General features: G+C 36.1%; 1 protein-coding gene across 1 annotated transcript; it reads left to right on the forward strand.

Moving 5' to 3' along the window:
* Positions 1-17,187: 17,187 nt before the first annotated feature.
* LOC139040696 (olfactory receptor 4D10-like) lies at positions 17,188-18,123 on the forward strand. The gene has a single exon (XM_070487448.1). It carries the CDS (start codon positions 17,188-17,190, stop codon positions 18,121-18,123), a length of 936 nt encoding a protein of 311 aa, XP_070343549.1.
* Positions 18,124-18,330: the final 207 nt, after the last annotated feature.

Here is an 18,330-nt window from a genome sequence, read left to right on the forward strand (position 1 = left end):
GAAGTAAACTATTGCAAAAAATCATTGCAAATTATGAAAGAAATGCAAAAGTTATTTATTCAAGATGGGTTACAAAAGACCAAAAGAAGGAAGAGGGCATAAGGGAGAGGGTCATAGATAATTCAAGGAGAATGATAGTGCCTGCTACAAAAAGGAAGTACTTAGTTCTTGAAAATGATAATATCGATTTTAGACATTTTAAGTTAGAGGTGTGCAATATAACCAAGTGAGACTATCCATAGATCTATGGTGAGACAAGGTTTCCAAAATGACATTGGGACTGAGACAAGGGGGAAAATGGAATTCATTGCTTTTAGCATCTCTGAAACCAGAGGGTCTAGAACATGGAGGTGCTCAGTAAACATATCACAATTTAATACTTGGTGAATAAATAGTACCACCACAACCTTTGTCTGCCTTTATCCCTTCTTCATGAGAGCAGTTTTGTGGAAAACAGGAGCAAATCCATTTTTCAGTCTTTCTGATGCTTCTGATTACGTATCTTAATAGAATAAAAAGCAAACCGTCTGCCTAGAAAAAAATGGAATGGACTGCTACACGGGGAGCTCTATTCATTTTCCCTCAGCTCCTATCTCCTAAGGAGACAGATTCCTATTTCTCCCCTATGATCTCTTCAAGCAAAGATATCTGCACTTTAAGTACAAGGTTCATGAAAATTCATCTTCTCCTTTACATTAAGGGAATTTCAAAACCAAAACGTACATGTTTGCACACATCTTCCAGTGCATGTTTGACTTCTCAATAACATTCAAGGGAGCATCACCCGAATGGAAATTCTGAATACTCAAGCTCAATAATCACATCCAAAGATATTCCCTTTGGTGATTCTTCTACCAGTTCTGGGGCTGACAGACTGGTAGTCATGGCAGGGGAACCTTGCAGCAGTGTGGTAGGACCATGCATAGACAATTAAGCATAGCAGGATGGTGCAGACACAAAGGATCAGCAACCTGGAACACTGACGTTGAGAAAGAACACCAGCAGGAAATTAAGTATATAGAACATAGTCCCTAAAGACTAATTGAAAGCAAGCAGGACGCAAATGTGAAATATAACAGAAGTTCTTGGGTGCCCAAGCAATGGGGTAAAGGATAGCACTATGATGTGCATACACACAGTAGACAACAGGGATATCTATCTCAACATAGCAGAGATCCAGCAGCTAGGTCTAACTTCAATAACAGTTACCCTATGACTACTTATTAAGCATATACTACATACCAAACACTGTTTGTAAACATTCTTCTATATTACTTCTGTTGTGAAAGCAACTTTGCAGCTTCTTTTTCATTGATTCACCTATAAAATACATGGCACAAACTCTAACAACCATTCAGTCTATGTAAAGAGCCTTAGCTTTTAAAGATCTCCATTGCCTTTCACTCCCAATGACTTTGTCCAAGTTGGATGTGACCTGGGACTTATAAAGTCAGACTTTGTAAAGCCCCATTACATTACTAGAGTGATGGCCACAGTCTAGAACTACCTGTCCTACTGTTCATACCACTGCCTCAGGCATAGGTTAGTTTGACAAATTGAAAAAGAAAAGTATTTAATGGCAGGGGCACCTTGCAGCAGTGTGGTATGACCATGCATAGACAATTAAGGATAGAGAATGGCATTATTAAATACTTTTGTTTTTCCTATGTGAAACACTTTATCATTTCCTTTACTACAGTATATTGAATACGCCATAAAACTGCAAGTAGATCTAATTCTCCTTTATATTTTCAGCGTCTACAATAGTGTCTGACATGTAAGAAGCTATAAGTAAGTGTTGGCTGAATCTGTGGAATGGAAGGGAATGAATGTATGTAAGAAAATGATTCCAAATTCTACCTAATCTTGGATTTTAGTATTTAAAATTGACTCTATTTCTTGAACTTCTACATGCAAGCCAAAGAAAACGGAAATTATTGAGTCAAAGTGTCTGTGATTTTATATTGAAGACCTTGGCATCTGTGTGTATGTATATGATATCACAAAATCACGTGTTATGTCCAAAAACATTTGTTGAGACCCATGTACACTATAGAATAGAAACATCACAGGATAAATGAGTGTTTTGTGATATTCACGACAAATGAATGTACAAATTTATTCAAACAGAGTTTCAATAAACCTGTGCTTTGAGTATGTCCAGCTAGACATTTGGGATGCCTGGTAATCATATATGGGAGGATGGCATTCATTTCCTCACTTTTCCTTCTGGAGCATGGAACCTAGTAAGACTTAGTAAGTAAAATGATTCATTGTAACATAACTATATGCTAATTATTATGATAAGAATAATAATACAAGACTACATTCTTTTATTTTGATTTATTGGGAACAGATAGGTTTCAGAATTTAGAATTTCTAGATTTTAGATTGATAGTGCAGTGTATGTATTGTATATTACATCATTTCTCCCATGGGAAGCATCTGATACCCAAACATTTTAGTATTTCTGTAAGAAAATGTATGAATATTCCCACAAAAAGCAATTTAAAAAATTGTGTATGGCCTCACATTAATTCAGATCAAATTTTACCACAAAATTAGTTCAGGTCAGATAAGATTTTACTACCAAATGGCTTTCTAAAAATCTTTCAGCATTCAGAATTTGGATATTTCAGAATGACTGCCAACAAATAAATAACTGAAAAAGAAGGGCTTGTAGTAGGCAGATTAACCCCCGACCAGGATATTCAGATCTTAATCCCCAAAATCTGTGAGTATGTTACATTATATGGCAAAGGAAAAGGAAACTAAGGTTGCAGATGAAATTAAGGTTGCTAATGAGCTGAGCTTTAAATAGGGAGATTATCCTGGATTATCTGGGTGGGCCCAATGTAATCACAAGGGCCCTTAAAAGTGGAAAAGGTAGACAGAAGAGGAGGCCAGGGTAATGCAATGTGAGGAGTACTTGACTTGACTTGGTTGGCTTTAAAGATGGAAGCATTCACAAGCCAAGGAATATGGCCTTTAGAAAGTAGAAAAAGGAAGATAGTGGATTCTGTCCTAGAACCTTCAGAAAGGAATGCAGCCTACTCACAATGCGTCTCACAGAACACATCTCCATTGTTAAGTAACACATGAGTGTACCAAGTAATCACTTCCTGCAACATACACATATACACACAAGCACACACTCACACACAAACACTCTTCCAAAGAGAGGCAGAGAAAAAGTAAATAAGTTTTGAAGAGGTGATGTCATCAACATGGGGGAGTGAGCTGTTCTCTTTATCTCACCCACTTAGAACCAAAGCTAAATGGACATTCATTGATCAATGGAGAATTCCCGAAACAGTACAACAGGATGTCTGAAAGACCCATGCAGCTATACATCTGAAGGTTGAGGGACTACCACCAGGAAGGTCGCAGAGATAGGTGAGTAGTCTCTGGCCACCCAGCAGCCCTTTGCATGTGTACAACTTCTTCCCCTGCTGGAGCACCCATAGTACCATTGTGGCCCCAAGGGTGGGAGTGCACCACAGTGTGACTGTAGGAACAGGTGATGGCAGGCCTGATCCCCCACGTGATAGGTTTCACATCCAGCAAGAGAGCCCACAGTGCCACCATGGAAGTGGCTTAGGCTCAAAACCAGTAGGAAGCCAAGCACAATGGCTTGTGAGACCAAGGAGGAGACAGTGGTAGATCTGCACACCCAGGAGAATGAGCTTCCAGCTGCTGTGAATAACCACAGTACTGCTGTGGACCAGAATGAGGGAGTGCGTCATGGCAGTACTGTGGGAGCAGGTGGTGGCAGCCCTGAACCCCCATGTGATCACTTTATCTTTGGTGGAGGAGCCTACAGGGCCTTGCAATCCCAAGGAATGGCTCGGGATCAGATAGACACAGCTGATGTGGATCACGGCAGGTTCAGAAAACACAGCTCCTCCCTCCCAAGTGGCAGCAGGTGAAATCAGCCACCAGATACTATCAATATGCAAAGGGACAAATCCACCCCATCAAATATTATGTAGAGGTATATATAATCCAGACAAGAAGGAAAAGACAAACACCCAGAAATCAATCCAGAAGACACAGAAACTTACAATCTAAATGACAGAGAATTCAAAATAGCTATCATAAAAAGATTCAATTAGTTACAAGAGAACTCAGAAAACAGATCAATGAAATCAGGAATAAAATTAATGAACAGAGAGAATTCTGCACAAACGAGATTGGAACATTAAAGAAAAGAGCATCAGAAATGTTGGAGATGTAAAACACAATGAATGAGATAAAGAGAAACCTGGAGTCTTTAAACAACAGAGCTGATATTATGGAGGACAGAATTAGCAATTTAGAGGATAAAAATATAGAAATTCCTCAGATGCAGTAGGAGAGACAATGAAGACTAAAAAGAAATGAAGAAATTCTCTGAGAAATATTCAACTCAAGTAGAAAATGCAACACAAGAATTATGGGTATTTAAGAGGGAGAAGAGAGAGAGAATGGAGCAGAGAGCTTGATCAAAGAAATAATAGCTGAGAACTTCTGAAACCTGGGGAAGGAGCTGGAACTACAAGTAAAAGAAGCTATTAAAACTCCTAGTTACATCAATGTAAGAAGACCTCCTCCAAGACATATATTAGTAAAACAGGCAAAAGTCAATGACAAAGAAAAAATACTAAGGGAAGCAAGGAAGAAGAAAACCTACAAAGGAACCCCTATCAAACTTTAAGATTTCTCAGCAGAACTCCTACAGGTTAGGAGAGAGTGGAATGATACATTCAAAATTCTGAAAGACAAAAACTTTCAGCCAAGCATACTCTATCTAGTGAAAATATCCTTCAGATATGATGGAGAAATAAAAACTTTCCCAGATAAACAAAAGCTGAAGGAGTTCATGGCCACAAGACTTCCACTACAAGAAATGATCAAGAAGGCCCTCATATCTAGAAAAAAAAACACTTACAAAGCCTTGAGGAAGGAGATATAATAGGCAGACAACATCAGAAAATTACAACTCGCTATCAGAACAGATTAGCAAACACTTAATTAGAAAACTAATGATAAAGGGAAGGAAATCATCAAGAATAAACATAATCCCTTCATTTTAACCACAAACTCATAATACAAAATGGGATAAGTTGTGACAACAATACGTTAGACGGGAAAAAAGAAAGGATGGAACCTGCTTGGACTGAGGAGATAAGAGACAATCAGAAAATAGACTCAAGATCTTTTATACAAACTGCATGGTAATCACTAAACAAAAAATCAGAACAGAGACATAAAGGATGAGTAATGAGAAAATCATCCTGGAGAGCCACTAAACTGAATTGATAGTCTGAAATATACAGAATGAGAAACAAGGGGAATACAGAAAAATTGTAAATCAAGTAATAAAATGGCAGAATTAAGCTCTCATCTATCAAAAATCAGTCTAAATATAAATGGATTGAATTCTCCAATCAAAAGACACAGCTTGGTTGGATGGATTAAAAAACAAGACCCAACAGTATGCTGCCTCCAGGAAACACACCTTAGCTGTAAAGACCAACATGAGCTAGAGTGAAGGGATGGAAAATGATATTCCAAGCTAATGGCACACAAAAGAAAGCAGGTGTTGCCCTACTTATGTCAGACAAAGTAGACTTCAAGATAAAAAAGGCAGAGAGACAAAAAGGGGCATTATATAAAGATAAAAGGGAAACTCTAGCAAGAGGACATAACTCTTATAAATATATCTGCACCTAACACAGGAGCACCAATGTACGTAAAGCAACTATTAATTGGCCTAAAACAACATATTAAATGCAACATAATAACATTAGGGGACCTGAACACCACACATACACCAGTGGATAGATCATCCATACAGAAATTCCATTAGACGGTGATTAGGCACATATGTGTGATGATGGATTGTAATTAGTCTTTGGGGGGTGAACATGATGTAATCTACACAATAATTGAAATATAGTGATGGACAAGTGAATTTATATAATGTTATAAACCAATGTTACTGCAATAAGAATGGAAAGCCATAAAAAGATTAGAAAATAGAAAAAAAAAAGTCAACAGGGAAATAGTGGAACTAAATGAAAAACTAGACAAGATGGACCTAATAGATATAAAAATAACACTCCATCCAAAATCAGCAGAATACACATACTTCTCAAGTGCACATGGAACATTCTCAAAGATAGACCATATATTTGGAAACACAGTAAACCTCAATAGATTTAAGAAGATTTTCCAACCATACCAACCATAATGGTATGAAATTAGAAATCAACTCCAAGTAAAAAGCTGGGAAAGACACAAATGTGTAGAGACTAAAGAACACGCTACTGAACAACAAATGGATAATTGAAGAAATTAAAGCAGATGTCAAAAAATATTGGAGACAAATGAAAATGAAGTACACCATACCAACTCACTTGAGATGCAACAAAAGCAGTTCAAAGAGGGAAATTCATAGCAATACAGGCCCACATTAACAAACAAGAAAAATCTCAAATAAATAATCATAAACTATACCTAACAGAACTAGAAAAAGAAGAACAAACAAATCCCAAAGTCAGAAAGATGGAAATGATAAAAGTTAGAGCAAGAACAATTGAGATTGAAACCAAAAACACAATAGAAAGGATCAATGAAACTAAGAGTTGGTTCCTGGAGGAGATAAATAAAACTGACAAATCTGTAGCAAGACTCACTAAGAAAAAAAGAGAGAAGGCTCAAATAAATAAAATTAAAAATTAAAGAGGAGAAATTACAATGGATACCGCAGAAATACAAAGGATTATAAGAGAATACTATGAAACTATGTACCAACAAATTGGATAACATAGAAGACATGAATAAATTCTTACACTCATACTTCCTCCAAAACTGAATCAAGAATAAATAGAGAATCTGAATAGACCAATCACAAGCAAAGAGATAGAAACAGCAATCAAAAAAATGCCAAAAAATAAAAGTCCAGGACCACATGGCTTCTCTGGAGAATTCTATCAAACATTCAAAGAAGATTTAGTACCTAGCCTTCTCAAATTATTTCAAATAATTGAAGAAGACTGAACACTTCCTAACACATTTTACAAGGCCAACATCACCCTGATCCCAAAGCCAGAGAAGGACAACACAAAGAAAGAAAATTACAGGCCAATATCACTGATGAACATAGACACAAAAAGTCTCAACTAAATAATGACAAACCAAAAACAGCAATACATTAAAAGGATCATAGACCATGATGAGGTTGAATTTATACCAGGGACATAGGCATTGTTCAACATCTGCAGATCAGTCAATGTGATACACGACATTAACAAAATGAGGAATAAAAATCACATGATCATCTCAATAGTTGCAGAGAAAGTATTTGACAAGATCCAACATCCATTTATGATTTAAAAAAAAAACACTCTCAACAAAATGGATATAGAAGGAAAGTACTTCAACATAATAAAGGCCATATATGACAAACCCACAGCCAACATCAAACTCTGCTGAAAAAATGAATACTATCCCTCTGAGAACAGGAACAAGACAAGCGTGCCCACTCTCACCACTCTTATTCAACATAGTACCGGAGGGTTTGGCCAGAGCAACTAGGCAAGAAAAAGAAATGAAAGGTATCCACACTGGAAAGAGAGAAGTGAAACTCTTGCTGTTTGCAGATGACATGATTTTATATATAGGAAACTCTAAAGAATCTATCAGAAAACTATTCAAAATAATCAACAACTAGAGCAAAGTTGCAGGGTACAAAATCAATTTATGAAAACCAGTGCATTTCTATACTCTAATAATGAACTAACACACAGAGAACTCATGAATGCAATCCCATTTACAATCGCAACAAAAAGAGTAAAATATCTAGGAATAAATTTAACCAAGGAGGTGAAAGACCTATACACTGAGAATTATAAGACATTATTGAAATAAATCAATGATGACATAAAGAAATGCAATGATAGTCCACGCACATGGATGAAGAATAAACATGGTTAAAATGTTGATATTACCTAAAGCAATATACAGATTCAATGCAATCCCAATCAGAACCCCAATGGCATTCTTCATGGAAATAGAACAAAGGATCCTAAAATTCATATGGAGGAACAAAAGACCCAGAATAGCTAAAGCAATCCTTAGAAAAAAGCACAAAGCTGGAGACATCACAATCCCTGACTTCAAAATCCACTACAAAACTATAGTAATCAAAACAGCATAGCACCAGTACAAAAACAGACACAAGATCAATGGAACAGAATTGAAAGTGCAGAAATAAAACCACACTTCTATGCACAGCTGATCTTTGACAAAGGAGCTAAGAACATATAATGGAGAAAGGAAATTCTCTTCAACAAATGGCGTTGGGAAAACTGGACAGCCACATACCAAAGAATGAAAGTAGACCATTACTTTTACACTGGTCTCTAGGTAAAAATTAACTCAAAGTGGATTAAAGACTTGAAAGTAAGACATGAAACCATAAAACTCCTAGAAGAAAACATAGGCAGTACACTCTTTGACATCCGTCTTAGAAGTACCTTTTCGAATACTGTGTCTAATCGGGGAGGGGAAACAAAAGAAAAAAACAGACAAACGGTACTTCATCAGACTGAAGAACTTCTGAAAGGCAAAGGAAACCATGAACAAAAAGAAAAGACAACCCACCAACTGGGAGAAAATATTTGCAAATCGTATGTCTGACAAGTGGTTAATCTCTAAAATATATAAAGAACTCAAACAACTCAACAACAACACCAAAAATCCCAATCAAAAAATGGGCAGAGCATATGAACAGACATTTTCCAAACAAGATGTACAATGGCCTAACAGGAATATGAAAAGATGTTCAACATCGCTAGTCATCAGGGAAATGCAATCAAAACTACAATGATATATCACCTTAAACCTGTTAGAATGGCTACAATTACCAAGACAAAAAACAACAAATGTTGGAGAGGTTGTGGAGAAAAGGGGACCCTCACACACTGCTGATGGGAATGCAAACTGGTGCAGCCACTACAGAAAATGGTATAGAGACATCTCAAAAAATTTAAAAAATAGAAATGCCATAAGACCCAGTTATCCCACAACTGGATATTTATCCAACAAACTTGAAATCAACAATTCAAAGCAACTTATGCACCCCTATGTTCATTTCAGAATTATTCACAATAGCCAAGATGTGGAAGTAACCCAAGTGCCCTTCTACGGAAGAATGAATAAAGAAGATGTGGTGTATATATATATATATATAGATGTGGTGTGTGGGTATATATATATATAATGGAATACTACTCGGCCATAAAAAAGACAAAATCATCCCATTTACAACAAAATGGATGGAAGTTGAGGGTATTATGTTAAGCAAAATAAGCCAGACAGAAAAAGATAAGCACCGTATGATTTCACTTATATGTGGAAGATGAAAAAAAACAAAGACAAAGAGAATAGATTAGTGGTTACCAGAGAGGAAGGGGTTTTGGGGTGGGCATATTGGGTAAAGGGCCACATATATATGATGAGTGACAAATAATAATGTACAACTGAAATTTCTCAATGTTATAAACTATTATGACCTCAATAAAATTTTTAAAAGAAACATAAAAAAACAAACAAAAAAAGGAAACAAGTGTTATTTTGTCAAGCACATGTTTTAGGAACACGTAAGACTGCAATCAACTCACTAGTACAAAACAGATGTTTTTATAATCAAATTCTGATCATTGACAACACATTACATTTTTTATGTGCAGTTCATCATTTTCTTGGTATTAAAAGAAAGTTTGAAAATCCTATTTTTCTTCACTGTAGGGGACCAAAGATGCTACTGGTACAATTCCTTATTTTGGAAGCCATGAAAATACTTATCTTATGGGAACCTGATAAGATACTCCCTTCTAGACACCCTCCTTTTTTTCCCAATGATCCAGGCACATTCAAGAGTTACACTTTTCTGATTGAACATGAAAACAAATGCACTCTACGGACTCACAGCCAACTAAAAAAGAGAAGTAAAGTCTCAGTTCATAGAAATGTAATTTTTAAAATTTACTGGATAGAATGGAGCATCTAATTTTCATGGAATATAGGTTATGAAAATGGACTAAAAGGAAGGGAAAACAATCTTAACAGATCAATAATTGTAAAAGAATTGAAAAGGTTGTCAAAGACAGACCATTTAAAAAGGCATCAGGCTCAAATTTGTTGTGGGTGACTTCCAATAAATATTTAAGGAGCCAGTAACTTTCAATTTTCTTACGAATTTTAGAAAGCTCTTAATACTATATATGGACAGCATAACTATATCTGCAAGCTAGATGTTAGCATCAAATATACCTAATAATATCACACATCTAATAAATGTACACACAAAAATCACATCTTTGAACAAAGACATAAAGATCTTATACAATATTAACAAATTACATAGCAATGAAATACAGCAATGTCAAATAATTACTGAGAAGTGTTTATTCCAGGAATTCAAAAAGAAATAATGCTGAATATTAATATTATCATTATATTGATATTCAGCAGTAATATTGTTCCCAAAATAACAGATGAAAAGGATAAACAATGTGATTATCTAAGTGTTGCAGAAGATATTCAATACAATTTAACCCACATCCTTGTGGAAAAAAAGCACCTAACAGCTCAGGAACTGAAGAAAAAAAATATCTGGATAAAGAACATCTTTATTCTTTATCAAATAAGATAGAGAAGATAAGGAATAAAGATAAAGAATATCTACAAGAACCATATAGTAAACGTTATACCTAATGATTAAAGATTAAAATAATTTCCATTATTATCCATGACTACACATTGATGCACATCATCACCACTAATATTAATCTTTAAACTTGAATTCACTTACACTTCAAAAACACAAGGAAAAAATAAGAAAGTATATAAGTTTTGGAAAGCTGGAGGAAAAAGTTATTCCCAGTTATTGAAAAGATGTACTCTAAATAATATAAAGGAATTCACTGAAAAACTATTGATGATAGTAAAAGAATTCAATTAGGCGCTCACACATTAAATCAAATTGCATACATCATTGGTTTCCTACACACCACTGATATCCACGGAGAAAATGCAATAGAGCTATTTCAGGCAATATGAAAGACCACATATACTGAAATAAAGTCCTGATTTAAACACTCACACACACAATAGAAGTGCTTCTAGCAAACATCCACTTAAGTGTATGTCAAGACTCACAGGAAAGGAAGGGAAAGGCTCAGGACCAAAAGTAGATAGAGGGCAGGAAACCAGAAAATTGAATACTCCTCCATCAGTGAAAGGGTAAACTGGAAAAAAAAATCCACCGACCAGCAAAGAAGATAAGAGTAAAACTTATCTGCCTCAATCTGGGCTTTGAGTGGAATAAAGATAATCTCTTCTGACAATTGAAAACCCTGGTGCGAGTTTGGGGTTCAATTTTGTAATGGTTACATGGAATGGGAAGCCCCAAAGTGAAAAATTAACTGAGTGATGCAGTGTTAGTAATGCCCTATGATGCCCAAAAGAAACAAATATTTGCCCTCTCTGAAGGAATGCACGCTGAACCCAAGCCTTCCAAGATTTACACATAAATAGCTCAGCATAAATTCATAATTCAAAATAGCAAAAAGCATGAAGAAACAAGTCCTTATTAGCAAGAATCAAAAGACACAACCAAAACACAATCAGGCTCTCAAGGACTCTGACTACTGGAATAATCAGATATATAATATTATATAAATATTAAAGCTAAAAGAAAAAATTTAAAGGAGATATTTTAAAAACATGAGCAAGAAACAAGGTGATAAAAGAAAAGAAGGAGATTTGTAAAAAGATAAAACAGAACTTCTAGGGATGAAAACTATAAAGAACTGAAGAAACTCCCAGAAATGGATCACATACGTGATGGAATACGTGATAGAATACCTGAGAACGGTGGTTAGGAGACATGGAAAAGAAAACAAACTAGTTCAATTAATGATATATGTGACATGAGTTTCAGGAAGAAAAAATGAGGAGGAAGAGTCACTATTTTATGAGATATAACTGAGAAATTTCCACAACTAATGAAAAATACAAATTCTCAGATTCACAACAAATCATGACAGAATACATAAAAAGTAATCCACATATACTCATATTGTAGCAAAACTGAAAATCATCAAAGACAAAAAGTTAATCATCTCTATACACTAACAATGAACTATGAGAAAAAGAAATTAATAAAACAATGTCACTTACAATTGCAGCAAAGGAATAGCATACCTAGAAAGAAATTTAACCAAGGAGATGAAAGATCTGTTCACTGAAAACCATAAGACACTGATGAAAGAAATTGAAGAAGATATATATAAATGCAAATATATTCCATGCTCATGGATTAGAAGAATTAATATTGTAAAAGGTCAATGCTACTCAAAGACATCTACAAATTCAATGCAATCCCTATCAAAATTCCAATAGCATTTTTCACAGAAATAGAAAAGGCAATCCTGAGAAAGAAGAACAAAGCTGGGGGCATCACACTTATGATTTCAAACTATATACTACAAAACAGTAGAATTCTGGCATAAAAACATACATACAGACCAATGGAACAGAATCAAGAGCCCAGAAATAAACTCATGCATATACAGTCAGTTAATTTACAACAAAGCAGCCAAGAATATACAATGGAGAAACGATACTTTCTTCAATAAATGATCCTGGGAAAACTGGATAACGACATACATAATAAAGAAATCAGCCCTCTATCTTACACAACTCACAAAAATTACTTGAAATGGATTAAAGATTTAAACATAAGACCTGAAACCATGAAGCTCCCAGAAGAAGAAACAGTGGAAAAGCTCCCTGACATTGGTCTTGCCAACAATTATTTGGATATGATAACAAAAGCACAGGCGACAAAAGCAAAAATAATAAATGACACCACATCAAACTAAAATCTTCTGCACAACCAAAGAAACAATCAACAAATGAAAAGACTAGCTACAGAAAGGGAAAAAATATTTGCAAATTACATATCAGATAAAATATGTAAAGAACTAATAAACTCAATATCAAAAAAATACACAATCAGATTCAAAAAGGGACAGAGGAACTGAATATTATCTCAAACAAGACATTCAAATTTAATAGGCACATGTAAAGGTTCTCAACATCACTAAGCATGAGAGAAATGCAAATCAAAACCACAATGAGATATCACTTCACACCTGTTTGAATGGTTATCATCAAAAAGACAAGAGATAACAAGTGTTGATGAGGACGTGGAGGAAAGAAAACCCTTGTGCACTGTTAGTAGAAATATACGTTGGCACAGCCACTACGGGAAACACTATAGAGGTTTCTGAAAAAAATAAAAATAGGACTACCATATGATCCAGCAATCCCATCTCTGGGTATATGTCCAAAGGAAATGAAATTAAAGATCCTGAAGAGGTATCAGCACTTCTATGATCATTGCAGCATTATTCACAATATCCAAGATATAATAACAATCTATATGTCCATCAATGGATAGATGGATAAAGAAGATGTAGTCAGTCATAAAAAATAGAAAATCCTTCCATTTGCAACAACATGGATAGACCTTGAGGGCATTATTCAAAGTAAACGAAATCAGATAAAGACAAATACTGTATGACCACATATATACATGGAATCTAAAAATCTGAACTCATAGGAACAGAGTAGAGGGAATGGAAGTTACTAGGTCCTGGAGAGTGGGAGAAGTGAGGAGATGTTGGTCAAAGTATACAAACTCAGGTTATAAGATGAGTAAGTTTTCAAGATCTAATGTACAGATAGTGATTATAGTTAACACTGTGGTAACAATACTTGAAAGTTGCTAAGAGAGTATATCTTAAATGATCTCACCACCAAAAAGAACAGTGAGGTGATGAAAGTGTTAGCTAACACTAAGATGATAATCATTTTCCATTTAAAAATGTACCAAATCAGGGCATCCAGTGATGCAGTGGTAAACTTTGAACGCTCTGCTTGGGCAGCCTGGAGTTTGCAGGTTCAGATCCCGGGTGCAGACCTACACACAGCTCATCAAGCCATACTGTAGAGGCATCCTGTTTACAAAACAGAGGAGGATTGGCACAAATGCTAGCTCAGCAACACTCTTCCTCAAGCAAAATGAGAGGATTGGCAGATGCTAGCTCAGGTCCAATCTTCTTCGCACACAAAAATGTATTAAATCAACACATTGTATACCTTAAACACACTCAATGATATATGCCAATTATATCTCAGTAAAGCTGGGGGGAGAAGGAATTACCCACCTAAAACACACAACGTGTTTCAAGCAGTTTTAAATCTGTGTAGACTAGTTTAATGTGCTAAAACAAGATGGAAAAGCAGGTAAATCCAAACCCATCAGCATTCTGCAAACAGTGGAAGTGCATTCTACATAGGATCAAACCATTCAATAATCTGAGTTAATCTTAAATAACTATTGCGATTTTGTTGACAGCTTTACTAACATACTTATCTAGCGGTAATCCAAATTGAGAGATTCCATATGAGTAAAGTGTTGGAAAACAGGAAAAATGTGCACTCCCCAAAGTCATCTAAGTCATGTTTCTCTACATGTGGAGACTTATAGCAACGTCAGGGGACTATAACAATTCTGTGTGTAATTAGAAACTGGAGTGGTAGCAAAGGATTTGAGGTCCAGTTCTCTACTATTTTTTTGGCAATCTAATTGAAGCTCATTTATATATAGTGTCCTTTGAGCCTCACAAGCCATGAAAACTGGACCCTGGTACTCTCAGGCACAGCATGTGGCATGTTTTAACAAAGTTCTGATTCAGCTATGGATAAGAAGATAGATTTCCTCTACTGACTCTAAGTAGTTTGGATACTAATCAAAATGTGTCCGTCTGTGTGTGTGTATGTGTGTTTACACATGTGCATGTCTCAGTAACTTCCTAATAACTCCCGATGAAACTTCATCATCAAAAGCTGAATCAGGCACTTGACTTTTGCTTCCTTGTCCAATATTATTCCCTTTGCAATTCTTATATTAAGCCTGAGGCTGAGGGATTTGCACATAAGACAGGGACACTGGAAGTTCAAGAAGATGTGATTCTTTGAATCTGCCCTTTCTCTCCTGAGAGAAGAATAAAGACACTAAGATATCTAGCCTTCCAAAAGGCTCTGCCTTCAGAAACAATATTTTCCAAATTAACATTACCAGTGTTCTGTTCTGCTCTGTACGTACTAACATACAATCAGCAGTTGGAGTTTCAGAATCAAAGGTATTAGGTAAAGATGTTAAGCTTTAGCTAAAGTTAAAGTTATGGATAGTGACATTGAGATGTCGTTATTGATTACGTATAAATAGTTTGACTTTGATATTTTCCAGGTATATTAAATGCTTCAGAGACAAGATGATCTTCTCAGTGACAGAAACAACAAAGGTGGGTGTTAACTATTGGAAGAGAGGTGATGTGTTAAGAGGGATTCAGAAATGTGGTCCATTCAGTGTGAGAGAAGGCATCACCCATTTGCTGTGATCCTTTGAGTTGCTTATTGATGAGGCAGCCTCAGTCTAAGGTCAACATTTATTGGTTTTCTGGAGCCCCTTTCTGTGAAATTCTTATCTTCAAACAGGCCTTACCAAATACTCTTGTTATGCAAAATTAGACCCCATATAAATAAGATTGAAGGGGGAAACAAAACACTGTTCCTTCCATCCTTTTTTCCATCTTCCCCTTTGTTTCAGCCAAACATAGATGCATAATATATTCCATGTGAAAAAGAAGAATAACATTAATACTTCCTAAAAGATGGTGGTGAAAATTCAATAAATCAGCATTTCATAATTATTCACACACAGTAAACACTCAAAAAGTAGTAGCTTTTGTTACTGCTGGAAGTCATATCTCCTAGGTTCGCTCCTATCTCACCCAAATCTACCTCTACTTTTCTCTTGACATTTTACATTTTCCCATGCATTATGTTCATCAATTTATGCAAATCATCCACTTTTGCTAGGCTGTAACCACTTTGGCAATGTGATCTCATTTGTTCGTATACATTCGAACATTGCAATAAATGTTCACTTTCTAAGTGTAAGGTGGAGCAAATAGTAATTATAAAATTTCCTGAGAATGATCAATAACAGCTTATAAAAAATAGGCGTTATTCTAAAGATGTGTACATTGCTACCTGCTGTGTGATGCCTGTACTCTCTTGGCTTTGAATCACAAAGGGAAAGAGGCAGAGGAGAGTGAGGTTGATACTGTGTATGCACCACCTCTCAGAAGTGGGTCACTGTCTTCACTCTCTCCCCCACATTCAAGCAAGGATCACATCAGTTATGCAAAATGAATAAGTTTTAGAGAATTGCTGTACAGCTCTATGGCTATACTGTATTGTGCACCCAAAAATTTGTTAAGAGGGTAGCTCTCGTGTTTAAGTGTTTTTATCACAATAAAAGGAATTAAAAATATTCTTTGAGATTTGGATTTACATATGGTTTCAATGTGTTTCCCAATAGTAAATTTTAAATATTTTAAAATACTTATTAAGCAAATAATCTGATTAGTGTAAGGTAATCACTATGACAAGTTACGTACGTGGAACAATAGGTTGCAATTTTAAGAAATTCAACACAACAAGCCAACAGCAAGGAAACTGACCCATGTGACATCAACATCGCAATGAGAAACAGAGTGATATCTTTTTTTTTAGCAAGACAAAACCCTGTTGAAGTGCAACACAGAGTTTGCTCATATGAATATTAAACTTGTAGACTATGACTCTACAATGCCTGGAACCATGTTTTCCTAATCTTTGTATTTATGCTTCAGACAGTTCCTGACATTCAATCAATTTGTGAGTAATACAGAAAAAATAATACAGTTTACAACTGAAAATAAACTAATTAACTAAAATGTGCGGTGTAAACATCACTTCTTAACATAAATGCTTATTCTCTTCAAAAATAGTTTTATAGGTAAAGAAATATTGAATGACTTTTCATGTTATATTTTGATTTGATCACCAAACTGATTGAAATCTTAAAAATTTGGACAACTCAACAAATTGCAAAGACCACAATCACATGAAGAAGATTCTGAATTTCATTCTTAGTGCTTAGGAAGAAAACAAAATAAAGAGCCAAGTCTTTTCAAATGAAATAGCTTGAAACAAAAGTGAGACAAAGAAAATGACTCAATGGAGCTGAAAAACTGTACCAGGGTCAAAGAATTTATTTTCCTTGGCCTAACTCAGAATCAAGAACTGAACTGGGTCTTATTCCTTTTCCTGCTTTGGGTGTATGTGACAACTCTGCTGGGAAACCTCCTCATCATGGTCACTGTGACTTGTGAATCTCGCCTTCAAACCCCCATGTATTTTTTGCTCTGTAATTTGTCTGTTGCCGACATCTGCTTTTCCTCCATCACAGCTCCCAAGGTTCTGGTGGACCTTCTGTCACAGAGAAAGACCATCTCCTTCAATGGCTGCTTCACTCAGATGTTTTTCTTCCACCTTGTTGGAGGGGTGGATGTATTTTCTTTGTCACTGATGGCCTTAGATCGGTATGTGGCCATCTCCAAGCCCCTGCACTACGTGACCATCATGAGTAGAGGCCGTTGCATTGGGTTAATAGTGGCCTCGTGGGTGGGGGGCTTTGTCCACTCCATCGTACAGATTGCCCTTTTGCTGCCCCTCCCCTTCTGTGTACCCAATGTTCTTGACACATTCTACTGTGATGTCCCCCAGGTCCTCAAACTCGTCTGTACTGACATTTTTATGCTTGAGCTGCTGATGATTTCCAACAGTGGGCTGTTCACCACACTGTGGTTTATCTTCCTGCTTGTGTCCTACACGGTCATCCTAATGATGCTGAGGTCTCAGGCAGGGGAGGGCAAGAGGAAAGCCATCTCCACCTGCACCGCACACATCACTGTGGTGACCCTGCACTTTGTGCCCTGCATCTATGTCTATGCCCGGCCCTTCACTGCCCTCCCCACGGATAAGCCCATCTCCGTCACCCTCACTGTTATCCCGCCTCTGCTGAACCCTTTAATCTACACTCTGAGGAACCAGGAGATGATGTCAGCCATGAGGAGATTGAAGAGAAGATTTGTGCCTTCTGCTGAGAGATAGACTGGTTGCTCACTCCTCCTCACCACCTTTGAAAATGTCCATCAAGTAAACTGTATTGCGTAAAGGATTTCTAAATAATTTTTATATTTCTACCAAGATAACACATGACTTTCGAAGATTCTGATCAGCATGCAATAATAATGTGAAAAGATAGGTTTCATGTTATGAAAGAAAGTAGAGAAATCAAATTGTTAGCTGGAGAGGTGT

This window comes from Equus asinus, chromosome 17, assembly GCF_041296235.1.
Source record: "Equus asinus isolate D_3611 breed Donkey chromosome 17, EquAss-T2T_v2, whole genome shotgun sequence".
Lineage (NCBI taxonomy): Eukaryota > Metazoa > Chordata > Mammalia > Perissodactyla > Equidae > Equus > Equus asinus.